The sequence below is a fragment of the Thermobia domestica genome, chromosome 10, assembly GCF_964235325.1.
Source record: "Thermobia domestica chromosome 10, izTheDome1.hap1.1, whole genome shotgun sequence".
Classification (NCBI taxonomy): domain Eukaryota; kingdom Metazoa; phylum Arthropoda; class Insecta; order Zygentoma; family Lepismatidae; genus Thermobia; species Thermobia domestica.
Genome location: NC_137463.1, coordinates 123,004,485 through 123,032,324, shown reverse-complemented (window position 1 = coordinate 123,032,324; position 27,840 = coordinate 123,004,485). Strand labels below are relative to the sequence as shown.

Sequence of the window (27,840 nt, the reverse complement as noted above, 5' to 3'; positions counted from 1 at the left end):
TTTGCAACTGGTTTTCTGTAACGAAGACTTGGACAAGTTCTGGCTGAAGAAGGAGAGAAGAATATCCTGGTCCGGCATTTGCTGCTTTAAAAGTAATAGTTCCATTTGCTGCATCATCATCGTACCTGTATGTACGTTGTTTTTCTTCCATGGTAAGCGTTAAAACAAAGCCAAGAAATGGCTTATCAGTTGAAAATGAATTGATATTTTGCATCACGAAGATTGAACCGGATATTGCCGCACAAGAGAAATCATACTATGCTCAGGTATATCAGTACCTTTCAATTTTAATTGTATTTCATACAGATTTTGTTGCATTTATATTTTTGTGGTATTTCAAAATGCATTCTCATTAGTTTTATATCCTACCTATTTCATTTAAATTGATTTTTAAACAACTCTGCACCTGTTAAAAATGTTTAGTAAACCTATTTTTGTTGTTTTTAACAGTATGTATAAAAATAAAAATATGCTTATCAGAACAAAATCAAAATAATATTTAAAAATATTTTCCGGTATTAGGTTCTAATTATATTTATCTCTTCCGCTTATGTTCGCGATCCCAAAGAAACCCTCTCGTGACTCCCCTAGGGGTCGCAACCCCAAGTTGAGAAGCCCTGATCTATAAATATACTAGTATGTTTTGGTAAAGAAGAAAATATGTTGCATACAAAGTTTAAATTAATAAAAATCATTTTTTTTAGATCTATTGAAAAACACCCATATTATAAAAATATTAACCCACTGATGTCATATCCCTTCCTTGGTGAAACAAAAAATTGCACACGACCTATCCTCTACACTTACTTGATCGTAACCAGTGCAAGTTTTTGTAGCAGTTCCTCTTGTTCCTTGAGTTCCGCTTCTATTTCTTCAGGCGTACGTTTCTGCCCTGGTTCTGGTGCCGGAGGAGGTGTATACTTCTCATGAAAATCAATATGCTCTAATTCTCGAGGCTCTAGAACTATGATAAGAGACTCCAAATAATATACAGTGGAATGAATGGAAGATTTTAAGCCTATTTATCCTTTGCAATGTTTCATATACAGAAAGCAGAAGATTCCGGGAACTCAATAAGTAAGCGAAATTTAATTACATTTAAATTGGTAGGAAAATCACAAATACATATCTGCATGATGGCATTTTTCTGTATAGTTACTGTCCTTTTTAATGTACTTTTCCATCACTTGGCAAATGACAAAAAACTTATGAAATTTACAGCAACGCCGTAACAAAACTCTTTGGGGCCCCAGTGCAAAAGGATATTTTGAGGCCCCACAAGCAAACGTAATTTTCAATATAATAGTAAAAGCAGCAAACACGATATTACACACACTCACACACAACCTCCAAAAGTAAGCTTAAATAATGGAATAACACAAGATAGAGAGGATATATTTACTTACAGTGTGCGAATTAGATAATTTATATTGGGGGGGACAAAATTAGGCCAACGGAACGAAGAATCTGAAGGTACAATAATTCAAAATGTGACAATATTGCCTTACCTCACACACATAAATATGATATGACATTTGTAATAAATAAGAGATTTATTAATTCAATATATCTACGACAATAACTATGTATACGCATATTTTTTGACATGCACACACCACACCTAACCTTCTGAATGTGTACTCACTTTTGTGCTCGTAGCTCTCTAAGGTTTCTTTACTTAATAATTCGGCAGATTGATAGCCCTGGTCACAAGTATATGTTAATTTTTCCGCTCATATTGAAACCTTCCACTTTGCGTTATTACACACAGCCTTGCGAAAGAAAACCTATAGAGTGAGGCATAAGTCGGTTAACACCCGTGTAGCGCAGAACGGCTTGGTGTTCACCTTGGTTCATGGTATATGTTGTTCGGGTGGCTAATGGACCATATTGCACGACATGGTTCCCATGGCGGACATCTTGGAAGCCGCCATCGTGGATCCAACTTGGGATTTTTAAATATGAAGGGGGTATGTAGGGTATCATTTGACACGAGCTCGATCTCAGGCAGCTATGTACTGTCATTCTTGAAGAAGACACACTGCACGGCGCCTCTGCCAATCCGCATGGACTCGCAACAGCATGTCAGGGTCGACGGTTTCAAAACATTGCAGAATTTGTTGCATCAGATGGTGGAAATCACAGATGGGTTCTTGATAAAACAGGTTCTTGATATGGCCCCAGAGGAAGAAGTCGAGCGGCGGAAGATCTGTGGATTGTGGTGGCCACTCTATCGGTCCCCATCGCCCTTTCCAATGTTCAGGAAATTGTCTATAGAGCTATTGGCTTGAACATAACGCATAATGAGGTGGAGCCCCGTCTTGCTGGAAAAGGGATATGAAATCACCGTCCTCATTCAAAAGAGCAGGTAACACATCATCCTCTAACATATCAGGATATTTCTCACCAGCGCGGCTGCCGTGGATGAAACGTGGTCCAATACTGCGCGTCCCCCAAATACCACACCACGCTATCACGTTTTCCCAACCCACGTCTTTGCTTACTTGGCGCCAACCTGCGTTTTTGTCACACCAGTATATGTGATTTTGTTTATTGATCTCTCCGTGGACGAAAAATAATATCTCTGAAATGAACACGCTGTGGAAACATAGGGTGCTCCTCACACCTTTCTGTGGCCCATTCATCAAACTGCACTCTCCTGTCTGGATCATCCTCTGTTAACCGCTGCTGGAGTTGCAGCTTGTATTTGTGCCACTTGTTCACATGCAGCACCTGTACCACTGATAGCTGACTGATTCCTGTTATGGATGCCACAAGACGAGAACTGCGTTTAAAGCTTTTCACAACAGTAACCAACACTTCTGCCGCCTTGTCGTCGGCAGTAGTGTTCCGTGGGCATCCAGATCAATCATTATCCTGCACCGAGCCCGTCTCGTGAAACTTCTTCAACAACTTAAACACTCAACGTGTGACATGTTCTCTCTCTCTCTCTCTCTGGGTGGCATGCATTATATTCAGCCGCAATCACCCTGGTAGATCGTCCACCACTTTTCTCCACGATCTCGATTCCTTCTGGGATTGTTAGCGACATCTTACATCACGTAGAACAGAGAAAACATGCTGTAGTGCCAAATTTTCACCCTTTGTGACGCTTTAACTTCTTAGCGGCAGGTGAAAATGGACTGCACCGCTATTTTCCTGAGATTGAGCTCGTGTCAAATGATACCTCACATACCCCTTCACATTTAAAAACCCAAAGTCGGATCCAAGATGGCCGCCATGGCAACCGCTCGTCAATATGGTCCATTACCCACCCGAACAACATATACCATGAACCGAGTGTGAATGCTAAGCTGTTCATGTGCACAGAAGTGTTAACCGACTTAAGCCTCACCCTGTATTTTAGTATTATAAGAACCACTAAAATTATCAGTTAAACTGGACTTAATTTTAAAAACAATCTACGAGAAATGGTTTGTTGCTGTTTCCAATTTCTGACATCAAAATCAAATCGAAGGCCAAATATTTTAAAACTCTAAATTCAAATTTCGAACTTGGACTTCTACTCCTCCCTAATGCTACATTCTTCACGTTTTTTTTTTTTTTTTTTCAAATATCGATTCTATGATGGAGCTCAGGAAATCAACACTTATAATTACTTTACTGTTTGATTACAGCTGAGTTGATTCACTATGTGCTACGTTATCAAACGAAGTATAAACATTACATTGAAGTTCTCCAGACAGCATTTTTGGCGTGGACAGCAAACTGTACAGCGAAAAGAAAGGCGGAAAACTGAAGGGTTAACTTTAAAAAGCCCGCTCCACTTGAAGTGCTTATAAGACACGGACAATAAGTCGTATTAGTAAATGCTGAAACAAATCTTCAATTATGCGCTTACCTTCACAAACGTGTCTGCTCACTACGGACGCATTCCCAGCATGTATGTTAACATTAGCCAAGAGATAATATATAACTCAGATTTTGAGTGCAGTTTGCAAAGTTCATTTCTGTAAACTGTAAAAGACAGTGATGTCCAGGCAATAATAGCTCGCTTAAGTTTTATTAAGCCCACTTGTTCTATTTATTGAATATTATGAATATTATGCAAACTTGCAAACTAAAATGAAATATAACAAAAATTAAAACAAGATTATGATCGATACAAATGTGGAGGATGAATATGACACGTCCGACCTTCGCAAAGTATAATGGAAAAAGCTACTTGTTTAGTTTTTCTTCGCCAATTGCTAAGAGCATTTATAATCCATATGTGATTTTATTGTGCGCAATTAATACATTAAATTTCACGAACAACGACGAACTCAACAATACGAGGTTACGGTTGCAAGTAACAACTGTAGTCATAATAATATAATTCAACTAAGCAATGGCGAAATTAATGGGAAAATTAGAAATGACCAAAACTGAATGGTTTATATCGCTCATTTCGAAATACGCCTAGCAGATTAAACTTACCACAAAAATCAGTGAAATTTGGCGTTGTACTAAGCATGGTTTGGGGGGGAAAGCGAGCATCCCCGGTGGGGATACTTCAGTTGATTACTTTGGGGGGCAAACAAAATGTGATTGAGGGGAGAAAGCCCCTCATCCCCCCCGGCAATTTGCACCCTGTTTACATACTACAGCATTTCATAATTTACGATAATTTTACAGAGCTTTTAAAAAGCATAGTACCATATCTATCGTGCAAAGTAAGTGAAATGTCTTTTCAGTATTAGTCAAAATGAAAGAGCTATTATTGACATGTTTTTAAAGAGAAAACAAAAATATAAGAAGTGATGTTATTCATAGTGTAACATAGTTATTCATGTGTTATTTACAGAAAAGAAAAAGGGGGATATCAGGGATGTTGCACAACTGCTGAAACAATTTCAAAATAAACTTATTGTAATGGATTCAATACCATAAAATACAAATAATAATAATAATAATAATAATAATAATAATAATAATAATAATAATAATAATAATAATAATAATAATAATAATAATAATAATAATGTTTCAAAAAGCTTTTCCTCCTAGCTTTAGCATCAACAAATTCTAAAACAATCTTCTTTATGTTTAGTCTTGAATTTTGTTTTCGTTTTACGTTTAATATAGCAATATTTGTTAATCTTTGTTCTGAGGTACTACTTCTCAAGTACTACAGTTCTTTGTAAGCTTTAATTTCGAGAACGAGCGTTCAGCAGAACCCACGTTTACTGGTATTGTTATAAAAATTACACATGTGGTAAGCACATCAGAAAAGGACATAGAATACCCATTTTCCACTAAGAATAAAGTTATTTCCCGAATTGTTCGAAGGTTACCTATTTCAGCCCTATTATAATCTCTGAATACCGGTATTTGCCGTCGAAAATCTTAGCTTACATCACTACCCGGGTTCCCAAATGTTCCAGATTTTAAGGAACAGGCCTTTATTTTATGATTTTGTTCCGCGTTTCGGGGAGCTTCGATATGGGATGGCAAAAGACCCGTAATTTGTCCAAATGACAAATTTATCTCAGACAATAACGTTAAAGACCGCAATTTTTAATGAGTCGTCATGAGTGTGAGCAGTAAACGACAAATGCTGTTACAGAAGAGCTCTGAGTTGCTAAATTTATTTAAGATCGTCTCCTTTTTCGTACACATCCCACCCTGAAATTTATTTGTGGAAAGAATTTTCTCACATATGAATTTGAAATGGGCTGACACAAGAAATAGATATTCTGCGCAGTTGATGAAAGCTAAACTTATAATAGCAATCAACTCTTCGACTTTAAGCTGCAATGAGTTTTCCGAAAGTCCAAAGAAAGATTATAATTGCAGTTAAGTCAAGCGTGAAGTACGATTTAAAAAAAAAAGTTTAAGTAACCTGAATCCAATGTTTTAAAAGTATGATTTATTTAATTTTTCTTACAATAACTCTTTGTATTAGTTCATACTTTTATATTTCTTTCAGTCTAAAATGATTACTCTTTTTATTTGATGCCTGAATCAGGTTTTATTACTAGATCATTTTTATCAAAACCCTTCCCATAATACTAATTGAAACTCTCCTACTTTGACTATTTTTATTTGACAACCCTGACCACTACTGTACTTTGTAGCAAAGTCATATCCAGATTTCTAAACGTCTTCCACAGAGGCAGACAACAATGTTGCTGGAGTGAGAAAAGAAAAGCTATTGAGCACTTCAGCCATTCCGTGGAAACGGGTACTAAGTTGTGACACAATACAATCCAGATTAAGATAAAACACAGTGTCACGAAATGTATCTTCCGATACATTTAGTCCACTATCCGTAGTCAGTTCATCAAAATATTTCTTTGCAAACCTTTTGTGTTTCTCTTGAAATGTTTCTGAAATACTCAATTTTGAGCACAGGTTTTTTGTAGATATTACAAGCTCGTCATATTCTCCGAACACCTTTCATTTGCTGAAGTGATTTCTTCAGATTTTTCTCTCCTATTTGCAGATCAATATCAGAAGACTGCAAACTTTTGGAAGTTACATACATGGACATTAGGATCTTTTCCCAAATGACTAGGATCAACAGAAATTCAAATGTCTGTCTTCTTTAATGACTCAGCTACTCTCAACTCATCTGGTTTCTTACTTGTCAGACAAATCGCAACAAAGAACTTTTGAACATCAGCAGTTCTCTCTTTCATTCTGGTAACAGCAATATGTTTTGTTTCCCACCCAGTTATACATGTTTTTTAGAGTTTCCTTCTTTAATTTTGAAGGTATTTCATCACCAAGAGCTACGAGAACGGAAAAAAGGAAAATACCTTGAAAAACAAAACAAAACAAAAAAAAAAAAAAAAAAATGGAAACGTATGTGGAGACCAGATTATGCGCACAGCCATGAACATACGGAGCGTTTGGAGTAGTATTACTAATTCTTGCTTGAAAACCGCTAGAAACTCCGCTCATCACTGATGCTCCATCATATCCCTGCCCTCTGCAACGTTGTATGTCGATTTGGTTGCTGAGTAAGATGTTTATAGTTCTCGGCACCATGCTTATCTAATGCATAAAATCCTACGAAATTTTCTTTAATTTCTAATGTCGCTTCTTCGTAGTTCACAACAACGCAACGTAGCGAAGAATGACACTAACCTGATCAGTTTTTGTTATGTCCAAAGTTGTATCCACGATTATTGAAAAAAAAAAATGAGATTTTCGAACATCTTCAAACATAACTTCATGATAACTTCTTCACATAAAAAATAAATAATAGAATATAAGTATTCAGTACCGAGTAATAAACGGGTTTAGCAGGGCCCCTGGGTCTAGGAATTCCAAGAACGAAGAAAACGTTACGCAAGTTACTAGTAATTTAGAATTTCACCATAATGATTATTTCTCATACATAAGAAATAGCCCTATTGGCTTGGGGGTTCCCCCCAAAAAATGTTACTAAAATTGGTGGCAAATTTAACATTGACAATGATTTTTCCCATACATAGGAAGTAAATAATAATGTAAGTATTCAGTAATAAACGGGTTTAGCGAGGCTCCAAAAGCAAGAAACAACAACAACAATATATATAATTAAAATTGGTGGCAATTTTAAAATTGACAATGATTTTCTCCTACATTTAAAAAATTAACAATAAAATCAGTAGCCTACTGAGTAATTAATGGGTTCGACGGGGCCCCCTTGGCTACTTGCACCACCCATTGTTACGGCACTGGTTTGCTGTCTGCATTAGTTTGTAAGAGTAATGAATCAGTAATATAACGCAAACTGTGGGCAAGATATTGAAAAAAAAAAAAAAAAAAAGTTGAAGCGTTGTATTGTTGAAAGCGGTGGGTTTCTGGTTCCATTATTAACTTAAAGCTGCTTTCAGTTGGAATAATAACTTTCCGAACGATATAAGTAACATTAAAAAAAAAAAAAAAAAAAAAAAAAAAAAAAAAAAAAAAAAAAAAAAAAAAAACCGGCAAATACGAAGAAAAATAGCATCTTATGCAGACACTATCTGTGGTGTCAATACTAATAGAATGCAATTTGTCTTTACTTATAGAATTGTCTCGTAAGTCTGTGGACTGGATATGGAAAAGGAAACATGATATGCAATAAGGAACATAATTACACTTTTTTGTGAAAAGTGCGTGGCATACGGATTTTGTTAGCTTGTACCACCTCGTCTTCTTTAAGAAGGATGTGAATAAATAAATAAATAAATAAATAAATAAAAGCAAACAATCTTGTACCACTTCATTTTTTAGTAGTTAATAAGACAAATTTTCTCAATGTGGAAGCCCGGATAACATTAACAAATATGTATCTTTTGTTCTATTGAAAGAGAAATAACTTGAGGGATATATAGCCTTATTAGTTTTATGTTCAAAATATGTACGAGGTACACTTCTGACTACAAAAACTCAGATTATCTTCTAGAGTCAAGTCCAAAAAGTAAAAGCTACATCCTTACAAGGGAAATTTATTTTCCCTCCATTCTGTTACAGAGTAACATGTATATTCTCTAATAGAAATAGACCATCTGGACATTGCATCTAAGTAAATATTCAAGTGACACGTAGAAAACAATCATGAAATGTGATAAAAAAAGATGATAAAAGTAAAAAAAGGCGTAATACCTGATACGAGATTAAAGCCTATGGGAAGCACACCATCAACAGAACAGTAACAGAAACAAACGGAAGAGGTTAATTGACATATGCTCTTCGTCAGTAGATAACATAATGGATTCGTGTACCAACGTTTATTTTAACAGTGTTCGAATCCTGTGTATGCAAGTTGTTTTTTTTTTCTTTTACTGATAAATAGCATTAATGTTTCAGTGCAAGAAATTTTTTATATAGTACGTTGCAATATATATAACAAAATCCAAAATCACAGTCTTTTCTCCTTTTGTCTCTAACGTTTACTCCGGCGCAGGAGACCCATGCTTGATTATTCCTGGCGGGATCTCATGTGGTTCGGATTACGGTTACGCAGTTCTCACGAGCAGTGTCGTCATTTGGGAAGGGCAAGCAGGCAATTTCCCCCTCCCTGAGCTTGAGATGTACATATATTTTAATCTCGAGAGTCTCTGGCGGGGAAACAGGGGGGACACGTCCCCTCCCAAATTTTTGCGTTGAGAGGAAAAAGATGACAGCTGAAAGTATTGTATGAAAGATGAGAGGGAATAGAACGAGCATATGAATGTTATATATGTTGTTACATTGTGTCTGAAACTTGTCTTCTATGAAGGAGTTGTGTTCTGAGTACCGTGGTTGAGTTGAGTTGATTTTAAGTTTAACGTCTCTTTCAGCAGCGAGGCTATATGAGACGTGGACCTACTGATTAACGTGGAATCCAACCATATGAGCTCCCGCCGGAAATCGGATCCGGGTCTTCTACGCCAAAGGCCCGTACGCTAAGAAGGAGCTCCTGAGTACCGTGGTATGATAAAAGTTAAATAAAGATAAGTATTAAAGCATATATGATAATAGTTATGTCGAGAAGAAGTTTTTTGAGTGCGAATAGTAAGAAAAAACGCAGAAGTATGAGATCACAATATGCTGACTGAGGTGGAATCTCACTGAAAACTATATTTAGGAAGAAAAGTATGAGACAACAAGTTTGATACTAAATAGCTTATTAATGGGAAAGTAGAAACAGTTTTGAAATTCGGAAGAAATATATATGACAAGTAGTAATGTGAGGTGGAAAATTTTCCGCTATATTTTTCCGGAAAATTTTCCGTTCTAAAAAAAATCAGTAATCAAGTAACAATTCCTCAGTAATAATAAAATTGATTGAATTCATGTATAGAAATGTTAAAAAGTGAAAGATCGTTTAAAGAATCTGAAAATTTTCATGGCTCAGACAATTTTCAGTACTATGTAAGAACAAGTGAAACAATTTTTCATGAATTGAAAAATTGTCCGTCTTCTATGAAAAAAAAATCAAGAACTTTTCATGAGTTGTAAAATTTTCATCATTTTGAAGCAAAAAGTAAAACAACTTTTTATGAATCGGAAGGTTTTATTGCTCGGTAGAAACAAGTAAAAGGAATTTTCATGGATCGAAAAATTTTCATTACGATGCAGAAACAAGTGGAAAAAACTTTTCATAAGCCGGACAGTTTTGGATATTATCTACACTGATCTTAGGTGGAAAATTTTCCACTATATTTCACTGCACATTGAGCTACAAAATTGAATTTCTGTAGAGGAAAGTTAGTTAGCAACAAATTATAATTTTCCAATTAGCTTTCGGAAACCAGAAAATTTTCTAATATTTTAAGTTCGGAAGTAAAAATTTAGATAGAAGTTGGTTTACTTTCTGCTTCAAAATGATGAAAATTTTGCGACTAATAAAAAGTTTTTCAATTTTTACATACCGGACAGATAATTTTTCGATTCGTGAAAAGTTGTTTCACTTGTTCCTACATAGTATTGAAAATTGTCTGAGTCATGAAAATTTTCAGATTCTTTAAACGATCTTTCACTTTTTAACATTTCTATACACGAATTCAATCAATTTTATGATTACTGAGGAATTGTTACTTGATCACTGATATTTGTTTAGAACGGAAAATTTTCCGGGAAAATATAGAAGAAAATTTTCCACTTCACATCACGAATAAACAATGATGCACGAATAAGTGCAGTATGTTTTTATGAATCGGAAAATTTTCCGGAAAAGTTTCATCACTGATTGACAAGGAAAAGCAGTTATAGGAACTAACTAGTTGTGGAAGAGTTTTGAACAAGCAAAGTACAATACGTGGCTAGTTTTCTATACTTATGTAGTTAGCATTATTAACGAAAGGTTGAAATGTAAATGATAAATAAATCGCAACATGCAATAATGTGAATCATCTGACTTTGAACTCGTAATGCGACCGTGTTACTGCCAACGAATGCTAATGTGTTTCCTCTCGACGTTTCTCCCATTGTGCGCTTGTTTCAATGGAGGCACAACCAACTTTTTCTATGTCAAATTTTGCAGATGACCCCCGCTTAGATATTCACGATACGCCACTGGTGTAGATACTATTTTTATTGACGTCTACACATTCGATTTGGTAGTTCAATTGTTTGTTTGACGGCTCTATGTGCATTATTAGCTGAGATAAAGTCCTGCTACGGGTAGTCAGATACAAGTCTGCAGTATCGCCTCTAGCGGCGAAATGGGAAAGGATATGACAAAGTTTGTCCTCTAAAAGTTGCATGACATTTAATGTCCTTTCGAACAATTCCAACAGTTATACCACTTTCTATTTCAAATTTTAAAGTTGCTCCTCGTTGTAGGTATTCACGAGACGTCACTGGTCTCGCTACTATTTTTATTACATTCTACACATGCGATTTGGTAATGCAATTTTTTGTTTGAAGGCTCTACGTGCAGTATTAGCTGCGATATAGCCCTGGTACGTTCTTAATGAATCACCCTGTATATATATATTGCAATTGCTGTGTTAAAAAAACGAACTCGCAAAGCACGAGCGTAAGAATGGCCTGTTACCATCTGCGGAATGGAGTTACCAACTTACACACAAGACCAAAGTTCTTCAATGACACTACCTTTCATCATATATGCAACTACTCCCAAAAATGAATTAATGTGTGGAAAACCCCAAGTCTAACAACCACCGACGGTAATTCACCAAAATTTCTACATACTGCTACAATATCACATGTTTTAGCATTCAAAGGTTGATCAAAAGTGAGTAACCAATTTTTTTGCTTCTTTCCTGCACATTCTTTGCTGCCAAACATAAGCGCCGAATATATAGCTTGTTAGATGGATTGATGAAAGGTAGAATCACTACTCGAGATGTTTCGGAGTTACTGTTCTTCTTTGTCATCAGCTGTATGAATCCATTCCAATTCGGGCAAGTTGGAGTCTTCAACCACAAAGTATCATCCATGTTACATCGTAGAGAAGGTAGGTTTGAGTTTGGTTATTCAGAACAAGAAGGTGTCTTATATCTCAATGATTAAGTCCGAAAGGCCATCACCTTGCGTGTGTATGTTAAAACTGGTATCTTGCATTCATTATTTGACAGTGTACGTTCTTTGAGCCAAGATATTGCTCAATGATACACGAGCGACTGAATATGGATGGAAAACATTATATATTCTTGTACACTCCGCATCAAAAAAAATGCGACAGCTAACGTGGTGCAGTTAGGCCACCCAATATACACCTTATTATCCAATAATCGTGTCAAGTAAAGAGACCCCCTCTCTCTCCTCCTTTCTTCTCTTCTATGCTAAAATTACCTAACAACATGAGCGCAATTCTAATTCCAAACTAGACATATATTAGCTTCGATAAAATGAAATAACAAAACGGAGACGAAAACAGATTCATAGGTTGATGTATGGAGAAACTGAAACAAACACAATGAAAAATTGAAACCAATAAATGTCCATTACACAGAGATTCAAAAATAAGGCAGGGAAGGAAAGAGAGAGAGAGAGAGAGAGAGAGAGAGAGAAGAGGGGAGGAGAAGAAGAAAAATAAAGGGAAAACAGATAAAACTGTGGAATTCAAACATACTAAGAAAAGAACCTAAAATTATAAAGTTCCGTTTCCAGAAATCCAACAGTAATATAGAAGTAACGTTTGTTTTTACATATTTTTTTCAGAACCATTCGAATATATAGAAGATGCTTTAAACATTCATTATGTCACTTTCATAATGGATACCATACTCAAGTTCCAGTAGAAGTGTATATCTCCGAGACACATCTAGGATAATGTGAAAAGTTTAACACACATGCTTTGTTTCCGCGTGGGTCGATTGCAAATTCGGTAGTGTACTTTGGACGTACTGATAAAAGACCCATTCTAATATACCCAGTAGATAGCGTTGGTTATATCCTACATTTCATACTACTAATGAAAAATAAACAGGGAAACACACACAAAAAAAGAAAAAACGAAAAGAAAAGAAAAAGAAAGAAAATTGAAGGGTGTTATTTTACTGGTAAATTTCTATCGGAAATTCCCTATTAAAAGTCCAAACTGTATCGCAATGAAAAGTTACAAATGTTCGAAAGGAAAAGTTTATGTTCCTCAAAAACGTAGCATGTTTTAAATTTCAACGTGAATAAAACACATCGAATTATAGAATGGGAACAAATTTTGTGTCGAACTAGTATAAATATTTTTTTTCAAATAACCAAAGAGGTTACCATTTTCTAGTCTCTTCCGAAGATGTATCTGTTAAGAACACTCAGCATTGATTTCAATTCTTCCGGATAAAACGTAATTTGCACATATAGAATGAACACGGTAGAGCTCAAAAGGATCATCAAGTCAGTCGGATGGTATAGACCACCACTGGGTCGAGGATTCAAATCCAAAGTGCCCCGGTAATTCGACCGAGACTCGGTAACTCAGATGATAAAAAAGAGATTTTACTTATTTCCTTGCGCTTAAAGAGTATTTCTGTCAAAGATGACCAGACTGGAGATGTTATTTCCAGAGCACGAAAAACAAGACGCCGAAGTTCCCAGTTTATTAGATTCTCCAAACCAGGTATATTACGCTCTTGCTTCCTTTTTACTTTGGAACATGAAGTGCGTGTGTGCGTGAAAGAGAGAGGGGGAGAAGCGAAAGATGCAAAGGCAGGATGGGAAACGTGAAGAAAGAGAGAGAGGGAGGGAGACGAATATAAATATGAAACATACTTATCATTGCAGTGTATGATGTAGAACGGACATGCTGCTTACTCGAATTATCGCCAGTGATAGTTCGTAAGTTCTCCATCACAAGATGAATCTCTGTTTGCAGCCATTATTTTTTGTGAAAAAATCATACTAAATGATGGGGAATCGAACCAAGAAGGTTTTCCATTTGCAAGTCTAGCACTCTTAAATGACTAGGATAGCAGTGCGGTTTTGGGAGGATGGCGCTGCTCTTGTGTTTACACCAGTTTCTTGGCAAGCTCGGTGAGACAAGGGAGCGGAGAGTTTCACTCTGCAGTGTATCCAACAGTTTATAAAAGTTGCAGTTTAGATGTTATGCATAGCCTAATCTCTTTCCGCTTAATAAAGAAAGCAGTAAGTTATGTGATTGTAGTGAACCATTCCTGCAATTATGCAAATGTATTGTGAATAGTGATATATAAATGGAAATTACCAATTTAAGAACAACACAACACAATTGACAATTCAGTGAGCTTCTACCGTGTATTAAAAAGATTGTATAAAAATTGATTACGTTTTATTCGATTTCATTATAAAACAGGAGCAACCTGTAAAACGCTGCTCTCGTTAGCTTGTTCGCAAGTTAATAAGGAGTTACATTTTTTGTTGTTGACGTTTTTTGCTTATTACTTAAGATGTTTTGCAAATAACTTCAATAACTTTTGAAACTGTTTGTCTTAACTTGAGCTAATGGCGGATACAGGCTGAATGTTTGGGGGGTGGTCGTTCGAAGTCAAATCAAGGTAAGGGTGTATTCCAAAAAAACTTTAGAAAAGGAGAAATAGCTATTGTCAGCAATTTCTAGAACAGAAATGGCCACCTGCTATTTCGAAGGTGGAAATTTTTTTGAGCAAGAAAGCCAATGTAAGTAATTTCTTGCTTCTGCAACGTAAAACAAAAGAAAAGTAAGGCCTACCTATTTTAGGTTTTATTTTACATTTATACTACAAAGGTGAAATTTCTTAGGTTTAATTTTTAAAATAAAAAATATCCTATTCTCGGGGCAATCGCCCCGATCTCCCCCCCTGGGCCTGCACCTGACTTGAGCATATGCGTGAAGTGGTTTATTACGAACAGTGCAAAAAGAACTGTGATAGATTGATTACAAGTATTCCGGTTAGAAACACTGCTGCTTGCATTTTAGTTCGAAAACTGGCCACCCGTACTCGTTAGCTGGTCAGGTAATACCACTACACCACCGATTGCTGTAGCCAAACTTTGTTTAACAAATGGTGTAGTGTTTCTTTCTGAGAACGACAACATGAAAAATGTATATTGCAGATCAATGATGTCTTTGGAATGTCCTGGTAATTCCCTTGCCCTTTCCCAACCAACGTTCGTAAATCGTCTCTATCATGATACAGGTGTTTTCTTCCACATTCTTAGGTATTGCTTCTCCAGTATGATAAGTCGATTCTTCACAATCACTTTGTAAAAAATTAACTTCGACTTGAACAGGATTTGAAGCTATGTTAGACAGCTATATTATTCATAAGGCTATTACGTTACCACTACGCTATCTTTTTAATAACTTTTTATTGTTATTAATTAACGTTACATATTATGTCAAAATACAAAAATAAAGTTACACATTGGTACACGCTGTGTACATTGGTACAAAGTCAATGTATAGTAGGGAAAATTAACAAAAATGTACATGTCAATTATAGCGGGCGTCCATACAATAAGTAGTTTAGGTAATGTGCAAAGAGTTTTTTTCTTTCTTGGTGGTGGGAATTTACCATATCGTGAACACAGAAAATCCTTGTATGTGTGATGTGCTTGAGGTAACCTAGGTGACAGAATAAATTCTACAATATTAGCAGTTAGCCAAACAACAGAATTTTTCTTCTCTGTAGGAAAAAAATCTAAAATCAGGAAACAAGATCATTTGAACAGTAATGCTAACCAAGCTTATTTTACACAAATACTGAACTTTTTCACGATAAGTATTTTAAACTGAGATCGATTCGTTACAGGTAGTGAGACGATGTTCCAAAGTATTAACTTTCCCACAAATATGACAGTGGTTGTCATCTGTAATTTGAAGATGATGTCGTTTAGCCTTAGTATCTATTATGTTATTAACAGATCTGTACCATAACGAGCGAGATGAGGTGGACACAAAATTACATGAAATGTTCCTCCAAATTCGTTGCCAATTCCTAGATGGGAATTTGGAAATTATATGATGACGTTGGCTGGGTTGTTGTTGTAGAAACAATTTGTAGAGAATTTTTACTGTTTGAGGTAAGTTTTGCAGGCCACTGACAGACAAATAAAAATAATTACATATGACATCTTTAAAATAGCAGAAGTCGGTAGGAATCATAGATAAGTTCACTGGTAATAATCCATCATTAGTAGCTACGAGAGACGAAAGGAGCGTAGTGCAGAGGTGATCTCCAATCCCTTGAAGTTTTGGAATCCCCTGTAGGAAAGTAAGGGTTTCGTTTTGCTGGCAACATGTAGCAAGTTCAGTCCCCCGGCACTATATGGTAGACATGAAATTGGATAGCGTACTCGAAAAATCATACCTGTCCACACAAACCAGTTTGGAATGCTGGTGAACTTCTGAATGTAAGGTGTAGGCATAGGCAGAATTTGACGGATGTACCACAACTTGGAAAGGCATATGTATTTGCAAAGTAGACCCTAGATATCAACGAGAGATTACGAGATCTATGCTGATGTAAAACAGATCGTATCTTCAGAAAAACGTCAAATTGTTTTGCTATACTCTCATGCAAGTTACAGGAAAAATAAATGCCAAGTACTTTCATATTCTTCACTGCTTGAGGAAAATTTATAAACGCATTTGTAGAACCATTTCCTAATGGCATGAGGTTCGTTTTCAGTCTATTAAGAAGTGCTCCTGACTGTTCAGAGTACTCTTGAATGCAATCTTCAACTATTGCTAAATGCTGTGTGGACACGAAGGAAAACATGCACATCATCAGCAAAACTATACACCTTGACAGGAACATTACAAATATTAGGGCCTTGGATATGTTCTGCGATTCTGTATAGTAGGGGACAGATAGAAATTACAAAAAGAGTCATGCTTAATGGACATCCTTGCCTGACGCTGCGTTTGAGTTGAAAAGGTGTAGTAAGGAACCCATTGGCTTTCAATTTTGATTACGCACCATCATACAGAACGCAAATCCAACGAACCAATGTCTTCAACGTTCATATGCTTCAATAATGACCACAAAAAATTGTGATCTACACGATCAAAGGCTTGGTTAAAATCTAAGGCAAGCAAGGCATGACGAGTAGTGTGAGTGAAAATTTGCGATAACATCACGAATAGTTTGAAGTACGTGGTATATTTTCTTCGCACCTACTCTTGCATATTGAAATGGTCCAGCGAGAATATCAATATAGAGTCTGAGTCTGTTGCTTAAACAACGGGCAAATAACTTGTAATCACAATTGAGGAGAGTGATAGGGCGATAATGACTAACACTTGTGGGATGTGCTTGCTTAGGTATAAATACTGTAACACTTGGGAAACGATACAGTCGCTGTGGGTTATTACTGAAATACTCCTTAACTGTATAGGTTAGTATTTCACCAATGAGGGGGAAAACATTGATAAACCATTCTGGAGATATTCTATCGAGCCCTGGAGATTTACCTTTGGGAGCTGCAAGGACAGCGTGCTGTATCTCTTCTATACTGAAAGGTCGAACAAGAGATTGCTCTGCAGCATCATCAAGAAGAGCAGAGATTAGTGTAGAAAATTCCTCAGACGTTGGAGTACTGTTAACCATACCATAAAGTTTGGAGTAGTGCAACCAAAACACATGTTTAATGGAAGCAGCATCCTGATGAAAATATCCTTCGTCATCAGTGATTCGAGGGATCAATTTTCCTTGGCCTCGTTTGATTTCTTTGAGCATATAAAGTAACGATGGCTCTTTATCTAGTATTGGAACCTTGCTTCTGATCTACACGGCGGCAATGCAAATTGAGAAGCAAGGCTTGATAACGCTTAACTTGAGAGAACATAGTGAAGTCAGAAAAAGCAGCACAGCGAACAACACGCAAACACCTGGTATAAAAGTAAAGCAGATTACGAAGATCTCTGGTCTTTTCAGCTGAGTACCACCGACAGAAACTTGCAAATCGTGGTTTGAAATAAGCATGCCACCAATCACTAACAGTGGGAAAGTATTGACGTTGTCTAAGCCAGTAATGCCACTTGGATTGAAACTCAGCACAAAATTGATCGTCTTCCAATAACGATGTGTTGAATTGCCAATAACCGCGACCTCGTTCAACAGTTAGATCAGGAACGGTGAAGGATACAATATAAGCTGAGTAATCAGAAAAGGAGGTGGGGGCAATTTCAACGTACTTAATGCATGGCACCAATATGGGAGATATATGCGGTCAAGGTGTGACTCACTCGGGTGTGATAAGTAAGCGTAATCCCGTGCTTGCGACTTCAGACACATCCATGTGTCCCATAAATGAAGTCCATTCACTAATTCCTGGAGAGCATGGCAGTAGTTAAATCTCGGCGTTTGATCTTCAAGCCTTAAAACGCAATTGTAGTTTCTCGCCAAAATTAACCTGTCAACATTGGGTCCAAGCGACAGAGCAACGTCCTGCGAAAAGAAAGTATTTCGCCTGGTTCGAGTTTGTGAATCACTCGGAGAATAAAGATTGACAAGATTGATATTGCCTAGGTTACCACGTATTATTCGAGCGGATGGATGGAATACAGTAGAAGAGAAACTTGTTGAATCGCGAAAAACAATCGCTGTACCTGTGCCAGTATTGTCAAAATTATTTTCTACACTATAGGTTGGACCGAGATTCAGTTCAAAAAGACCAACTTCTTGTAAAAGGGAAACATCAATACATTCTATATGCAAAAAGTCACGAAGAGCAGATTGTTTGACAGAATTTTGCAAGTTATTAATGTTAATCGTAGCAATTTTAAGCATCATCACACTAGAAAGCACATAACACCACCAATACAAAAGAAAGAGCGAAGAAAATAAAGATAACAGCATAATTAAAAAGAAGTAAAACTGTGGAGGGAAGCGTAGAACATCGAAACGACATACAAGTCAATCTAACGCAGTATAGGAGATACTAACTTATCGTAACACAATTGATCTGAAGCCATTGAAACATAACACATGCACCAACAATGATATTATGACATAGTATCAATTTGTAGACAGAATAGATGTGTTCGGGTCACTTTCACAGTTTTTGACTCAGTTCACTACGTTTCGTACGCTTGCGGCAATTTCGATTTCGTCACTAATTAAATTGAAGTCCGTGATAGGAGAAGCAGCCTGCATCTCACTAGGCTGGGATGTGGTGGGTGGTACACGAAGCATATTCTCAAACGAACAAAAAATTTGTCCTGGGAACCAGAAGTACAGCACTCGTTGCGATGAACTGTCGTAGAAGCCGACGTAATCGATGAGAAGTCCTGTTCTCCAGAAACTGGTTCAACATCAGGAAAAGAATTAGACAAGGGGACATCAGATGTAATTTGTAACTACTGTGAGGCATCTGTTTTTTCAGTGGAAGAACTAGGACACGCGCGTACGGGCAATTCTGAAAAGACACTATTGGCATTGTTCGGCTCAAAGGAAACACTCGTGTTTGGTAGTTCTGGAAAGTGAGTTGCATCTGCTGTAGGCATACTTGGGTCAAATGAGCATGATACACTGATGGTGGGTTTCTTCCAATTTCGGGAAGTAATGGGCAAACTATCAAATTTAAGCATGAGATGATCTGCAGAATTATTAGTGCGAAATGTAGGGGCTACCTTAGCTGTATAAGTATTGGGATTACTGGGAACTCAAAGGGGACAATTAGAATACCTGCCCCATTGCACCTGAGACATGTTCGGGTCTGATTGGGGTACATAACACAAAACTTTTGTCCTTGGATTACAACGAACGATGGAATAGGTCGTTTCATTTCCATTCGTATTAATTTACGCCCGGTTCGTATAGGTAAACATGATCAGCAGAATAGAGTTCATCTGAAATTTTAGAAATAACACCATAGTCCCCAAGAACTCTTCTAATTTCAACATCGTCAAGTTCCACTGGCTTACAAAGCAACTTAACTGTTACAATTTGCACATCAGCCCACAAAACTGGTACTGGATGTTTCCCATCTGTATCAGTATAGTACACAGTTCCGCCAGAAGTACGTAAAACTGTTTCACAAAGCTCTTCGGCACGAAGTTTCACATAACAATTTGCGATAAACATCCATTTCGACACTTAATACATCATCAACAGAAAACTTGAAGTTATCAGTGAGCCACTGATGCAAACTCAAGGTACTTGGTCGCTGCGAAACACCACCAAAATCATATTTAAGGGTATTTACCCTTTTTAACGACATGGTTCATTCAACTAATTCACTCACAAAAATAACAGAAAAAATAGAAGAAAAAACAACAAACCTGATTGCTAAGGAAAGCAGCGTTGAAATTAAACACGTCAGAGCTTGCTGCACAGAGCGAAGACACGTCTATCACTTCAACAAGCAAACACAGTATGTATCGGGCCACCGGAAATTACAAACCAAATATTACTTACTTTAACCCTGGTCTTTGGAACGAACCAAAGTGCACAACGAAATTCATTTATTCGACCGCTTAGAGAGAAATGAATGCCCACTAATAACGGAAAAACATACAATCCAGTAAAAATTAGAGAAATAAAACATATTTTGCAGTAATTTCGACTTGCAAATTCAAAAGTGCGCGAATAATAATAATAATAATAATAATAATAATAATAATAATAATAATAATAATAATAATAATAATAATAGTAATAATGATACATTTTCACATTCACAGTATAGTTGTCTATTATTATTATTATTATTATTATTATTATTATTATTATTATTATTATTATTATTATTATTATTATTATTATTATTATTATTATTATTATTATCAACTACCCGCTTCGTTGGGTTAAATTGAGAAAAAATAGTGATATGTTCCGTTACTCAGTCATTGCTTAGTATTACTAAAGCGATCCTTGACATCGGTCATTTTTGATGAGTTTTATATATCCCCTCCGCACCCTATGTTGTGGGACACGGCATCTGTAGTGTCATTGTTCATCTCAGTGAGCCGGAAAACTATGAATTCGACACTGATATTGGTTATTTCGATCATTATTATGTCTCCCCCTCCTCCAAGTTGCGGGGCTGAATTTGGATTTAAACAGCATCAGATGTGTCACTGTTAATCTTAGCGAGTCCGAAAATTATAGATTCGCCACTAATACCGTTCATTTTTCGCTCTTTTTTAAATGTCACTTGCCCTCCCCATCTCTTAAGTTACGCCGTCAAAGTGATATGACAGAAACCATCTCAGGTTCGAACTTCATCAAGGTTGAAAATTTGATCGAGATTGGTTTGGTGGTTCAAGAGTCATTAAGTTTTTTTATTTTTATATACATATATCTTTCTTTCCCATTCCCCTCCCCAATTTCTCCCGTGAAAGTGAAATGATAAAAATCATTCCAGGTCCGAACCTCACCTGTGTTAAAAATTCGATCGAGATTAATCCTTTGTTTCGCGAGTTATCAAGTTTTATTTTTTAACCCTCCCTCCTCTCAAACCTAAGCTATATCGTCAAAGTAAATAGATAAATACCATCTTAGTCCTGAATTTCATCTATGTTGAAAGTTTAATCGTGATCGGTCTGGTGGTTCAATAGTGATGAAGTCACAAAGACAGTCACTTTCATTTTAATTTTTTGTACATATATCTCCCTCTCTCCGGACCCTACGTTGCACTGAAATGAAATGATAAACGTCGTCCCAGATCCGAACTTTATCTATGTTGAAAGTTTTATAGAGATCGGTCTGGTGGTTCAAGAGTTATTGCGTTTTATTCATTTTTATATATCAACCCTCCTGCCCTCCTCCTCCCCCTAAGTTCTACCGTTAAAATGAAATAATAGAAAAGCTTCTCAGGCCCGAACCTTATGAATGTTGAAAATTTGATAGAGATCGGTCGAGTGGTTCAAGAGATTAGGAGCCACAAACATAGTTACTTTCAATTTTATAATATGTTGTTATTATTATTATTATTATTATTATTATTATTATTATTATTATTATTATTATTATTATTATTATTATTATTATTTGTGTGCTTCTGAACTTGCATGGCGAAATTACTGCAAAATATGTTTTATTTTTCTATTTTTCCCTGGATTGTATGTTTCTCCTTTATTAGTGGGTACTAATTTCTCTTTAGGCCGTCGAATAAATGGATTTTGTTGTGCACTTTGGTGCAATTAACGTTGCAGGAAGAAGCCAGTTCGTTCCAAAGATCAGGGTTAAAGTAAGTAATATTTGGCTTGTAATTTCAAGTGGCCCGATAGTGTAGAGTTCGGTCTGTGCAGTCGCAGTGTTCACATCGCTCGTCTGGTGTGTGCTTGTAAACTGTGTCTAGCTGCGAACGCTTCGTTTTTGTTCCTCGTGTTTTGCACATTTTTGTGTGGAATTGGACTGTGAACTTCTTTATTACGATCCAGTGCTATTCTTTTGGTCTTTTGATAACGGTTTTGCGACATGGTTCGTTTATGAGTGGATACTATACGAATTTATTTTTGTCCTGTCAGTAATCGTCCCACGTCTACTAAACTCCATGAATGTATTGCTTTAACCTTCAAATTATCCGCGGACCAGGTTATCTCAATAGAAATGGACTTCAACAGGAAAATATTGCATATTAAAGTCTTAAACCAGATTACTTATGAGCAAATACTACGTGATTCACAGGGTAAAGTGGTGTACAAAGATGATGACAGCGAATTTGTTCTGGAGCTTGATTCTGCTAGTAATATGTCGCAATTAGCTAAACTACATGTATGTCCTAGTGAACTTAATAATGCTAAAATCATCAGTGTGCTTTCTAAGTACGGCCAGGTGCAATATATTGAAGACGGATACTATGATGCACGTCACATTTATAAAATTCGTACTGGCAGGAAGTTGATACGCATGAATATTAAGCATTCCATACCTTCCTGTGTGACAATCGCAGGTTTACGGTTGTGGGTCACTTATAATGGTGAAATCAAGACATGCAATTTCCGTGATAGTCCTCTACATTTTTTCCAAGATTGTGATAAGCGTCGCTCTAGTACCCTTAATCTGTCCTCTCGTACCGTACTCCGATCTTCCCTTTTGTTACGCCCTGCTCCTGTTAATCTTCCGTCAGCAACACCTACACCAGAATTACGTAATTTCAACACCTTCTCTATTTTGACCTCGCCTCGTGACATTCCTGCTGTCAAATCGCTCGACACTCCCGTGCACCTTCCTTGTGATTCCATGATGCATACAGCTCCGTCGACTTGTGATACTATTGATTCTGCCAACGGCACAGTGAATATTGAAGAGACCCTCATTAGTGATGACCATATTGTTGATCCTCCAAAGAAACCAGATACAGGTTTATGTTCTCTTTCTGACCAAAGTGTGCTCAACAGTGATAAAGCTCCCTCTGTGCACCGCCAATCTGATGTGACAACTATCACCTCTATGTCCCCTTCTGATGCCCCACGTAGTGTCACCGCATCACCTACTAGTGCTAGTGCTTTCCTCAGTGATGTGGTTGTTTGTATTGCTTGTACCTTAGTGCAAGTAAAAATGTGTTTTTGTTCCAAATCCGGCACAAGAAAAAAGAAAACAAAGTGGTGACAGTGTTTTTTCTTTGAAATTAATAAAGACTCAAGATAGTTATTTTGTAGAGTCCACTCGTACCCGTTCAAAGTCTCGCCCTAGGAAAGGGACTGACAGTGCATCGGATCCTTCGCAATATCCCTTCTCTCTATAATGTTCTCTTCTTTCTCTTTTCTACAATTTTTTTCTCGGTGGATCCAAATGTATAGTTTTCGTATCGCCACTCTAAATTTAAACGGTTTAAGTTCCTTTGTTAAGCAACATACTGTGAGTGATTTCATACGTAAAGCAGAGATAGATATATTTTTCACTCAGGAAGTGGCTTTACCTGAATTTTCCAACCTATTTAATCACTCCTGGTGCTCTAATTTTAATCCCCAAGGGTTAGGAACCGCAATTGTGGCCAACTACGGACTATCCGGTTATGAACACTTACGTTCCTGCTGGGAACTCTCAAACTAGGGCACGGAACAATTTCTTCGAAACTGATCTCATGCGGGTGTTATACAATTTTTCCAACCCCTGTATCCTTGCTGGAGACTTCAATGCAGTACTTTCAGAGATAGATGCCCAACCTCATTACCCCTTCTCACCTTCCCTCCAGAAAGTGATTGAAACATACGACCTCGTCGATGTGTGGCGCATCTATTTTCCCAGAGTTCCGGGTCATACTTTCTGGACATCGCATTCATCCTCGAGACTCGATCAAATTTACGTCAGCCGCATCTTATTGTCTTACGTCAAGGACATCAAAATTTGTGATTTTTAGTGATCATTATTGTGTCGTTGTGACTATCAATTTACCCGTAACTAAATTCCTTAAAAGTAATTCATTGTGGTATTTTAATACGTCGATACTCGCTGAAGCAGACTACCAATCTGTCATTCGTGCTGAGTGGGCATCCTTAATGGAGGAGAAACGCAGCTATAAAGGTACTCTTATGAACTTATGGGAGAAACGTGTAAAACCTGTGTTTCGCTTTGTTAGTAAACAATACAGTATTCACCGTCATCAGGCCTTCTATGAACAGTATGCATATCATTCTAAGCTTTTACGGGACTATGTGAAGGCGTAGACTCAAGGAGAATCTGTTCGGCCTCAAATCCATCAAATCAAGGCTTTTCTTCTCTCTATGCATCGCGACGTATGTACGGCCATATTGTTCGTAGCAAGATTCCCTCGAACGACTTCACAGAATCTGTTAGTACTGTCCACGTACAGGGAGAACGCAGTAGAGGTAAACAATAACTGATTTCGCATCTTAAAGACTCCGATGAACATTTATATGAGGAACCTCATTTGACTGCATATCTTATAGAACATTTTAAACATCTCTATGTCAAGCCTTCTTTGTTTGTCAGTGATGATACTATTTTTGACCACATACAAGCTACTTTAACCAATAGTGACAGGGAGCGTCTTAGCTAGCCCTTCACGGTAGATGAGGTCATGACATCCATTAAACTTGGTAAGCGAGGAAAATCCTTGACATCCTTTTATTGACATCCTTGCTCCCTTTCTCACTGATCTTTTTAACGAGTATCGTGATAGTTGCATTTTAGAAACCTCCTTAGGAACGGGTATCACTGTGTTGGTTCCCAAACATGAAAACGCCCATGACGATGATGCCCTTCGACCTCTCAGCTTACTGTGTGCGGACCTCAAAATTTTGACCCGTTGTCTCACTCTGCGAAAGAAAAATTAAATGAAGACTTCTTAAGCCCCTGCCAATATGACCATGGACAGACTTGCCGTATGTATGAAGCCCTATCCCATTTTCGAGATTTTATAGCATATTATGAGTGTAAAACTGTTCATACAGTAGATATTCTTTCAACGGACTACTCTAAGCTTTTGATAGAATTCAGCATCTATATTTGTTTAATGTGCTAATTCGCTTTGGCTTTGGTGACAAATTTATCTGTATGATTAAAGGTGTCTCTTCTCAGAGAACCACAAAACTAAAGACTAATGGTGGATTAAGTGTAGCGATTCCTTTTAATAACGGAATCCTTCAGGGCGATAGCATGTCCAGTATTTTATTTAGTTTATCTCTGGCTCCTTTGTTATTTTCTGTTCAATCTCTTTTACCAGGGGTCCCTGTATACCATACTAAAATTGTCGCACAAAGCTATGTTGACGACACTCATTACTTCGTGAACGTCCCTTCAGAAATTCAACATATTCTGCATTTACTAAATATCACACTATATCTGGTGCAAACTTAAATGATAGTAAAACGAAAATTATGTGTTTAAATGACAATTGTACACAATAGTATGGGGTTCATTTCGCGGTTGTCGACTCTATTAAAATACTAGGAATTGAATGGTTTTCTAATACTACACGTACCGTTACTACTAACTTCACCCACGCTGCTGCAAAATTAGAAATATTTTTTATTTTCATAAACATCGTCATTTTAGTTTATTATGAAGAATGTTGTTTCTTAAACAGATTGGGTATAGCGTACTCTGGCACCTCGCCAAGATTTATCACCTCCTCCACAATATTGTCTGCTCCGTACATAGTTCTTCATTGCTTTTCCTTTGGCACGGCAAATTATTACGTGTTTCTTCTACTCAGTTACGTATGCTTCCCAAGGACGGGGGCATTGGCTTTCTAGATGTAAACATTCAAGCCAAAGCTCTCTTGCTACACCGCAGCTGTCAGGTTGTGTGTTCTACTCACAGCACTGTCTCGGCAGTGTGTTTGCAGCGTGTTTTGCCTGTATTGACCTTGAGGGATCTATCACTGCCTTCCCGTGGAGTTGCAAATATCCCCACCCGAAAGACGTCATAATAGACATTGCTTATGCATTTCTGGCAACATGTGAAATAGAATGCATGTCTCTTAAGGACTTGTATTGGTACTATTTAAACATTCATCCCGCAGTTACATCACATATAATGGTCAAGCAACCCTCTCACAACTGGTGTCGTATCTAGTGTAATGTTCATGCTAAATTTCTAAAATATACCCACAAATCTCTTTGGTATGTTCTTGTTAATAACGCATATGAAACAAAAGCACGTTTGTATCACTTAAACATTGGTGCTGATAACTTGTGTAATGTTTGCCAACAACCTGACTCTCTTAGTCATAGATTCGAAACTTGTTCCTCAGTCACAAGTATTTGGCATCAGTTGTGTGTACTTTTAAGCAAAATATGTCGCCTTCATCCTTCCTCTTTTCGTGCGACTGCTTTAATACTCTACCCAGATTTTAATTACTAGCCTGTTACAAACAATAATACTGTTATTTGGTTTGTGGCACACACTATTGTCTATTTGTTAACCACCTCCGGACCTTATCACCCCAATCTTTACCTTGCTTTCATGAAATCCGCTGCCACCAGCATTTCTATAGTTCGTAAGCGGCAATATTTAAGCTAGGTTTTTAACTGGCTTAACTTAATCGTCTGCTCTTTTGTATATAGTATCAATAAGTTTTGGTAAGATTTTTTTAATGTTAAACCTTACTGTGATCTTTATGTAATACTAAGCTTGTAAATAAAGTGTTAAATAAGATACTGTAGGGGTAACGTAATATCCTTATGAGTAATAAGGTATCTAACATATGTTCCCTCCTGTTCACGCCAAAGTTAATTTTTACAAAGTATTGTGAAGAATTGACTTATCATATGGACAAGCAATACGTAAGAATGTAGAAGCAGACACCTGTATCACGATAGAGACGATTTATGAATGTTGGTTGGGAAAGGGCAATTGAATTACCAGGAAATTCCAAAGACATCATTGATGTGCAGTATACACTTTTCGTGTTATCGTTCTCAGAAAGAAACACTACACAATTTGTTAAACAGTTTGGCTACAGCAATCGGTGGTGTAGTGGTAGCGTGCTAGACTTCCAAATGGAAAATCTTGGTTCTATTCCTCATTAGGTAGTATGATTTCTCGCACCAAATAATGGCTGCAAACAGAGATTCATCTTGTGATGGAGAACTTACGAACTATCACTGGCGATAATTCGAGTAAGCAGCATGTGCGTTCTACATCATACACTGCAATGATAAGTATGTTTCATATTTATATTCGTCTCCCTCCCTCTCTCTCTCTTTCTTCACGTTTCCTATCCTGCCTTTGCATCTTTCGCTTCTCCTCCGTCTCTCTCTCACGCACACACGCACTTCATGTTCCAAAGTTACAAGGCAGCAAGAGAGCTATATACTTGGTCTGGAGAATCTAATTAACTGGGAACTTCGGCGTCTTGTTTTTCGTGCTCTGGAAATAACATCTCCAGTCCTGGTCATCTTTGACAGAAATACTCTTTAAACGCAAGGGGATAAGTAAAATCTCTTTTTTATCATCTGGGGTACCGAGTCTTAGTCGAATTACCGGGTCACTACGGATTTGAATCCTCGACTCAGTGGTGGTCTACATCATTCGTCTAACACGATGATTCGTTTGAGCTCTTAGCGTGTTCATTCTATATGTGCAAATTACGTTTTAT

At 37.1% G+C, this 27,840-nt stretch overlaps 1 protein-coding gene across 2 annotated transcripts in view; it reads right to left on the bottom strand.

Moving 5' to 3' along the window:
* The window catches only part of LOC145662694 (dynein axonemal intermediate chain 7-like), a 450,989-nt gene that overhangs the window by 96,283 nt on the left and 326,866 nt on the right, over nt 1-27,840 (bottom strand). For both annotated transcript variants that reach the window (XM_081728534.1, XM_081728535.1), the window contains exon 10: nt 808-964. In XM_081728534.1, the coding sequence (XP_081584660.1) occupies nt 808-964 (157 nt within the window). The remainder of the gene's footprint in view (nt 1-807; nt 965-27,840) is intronic.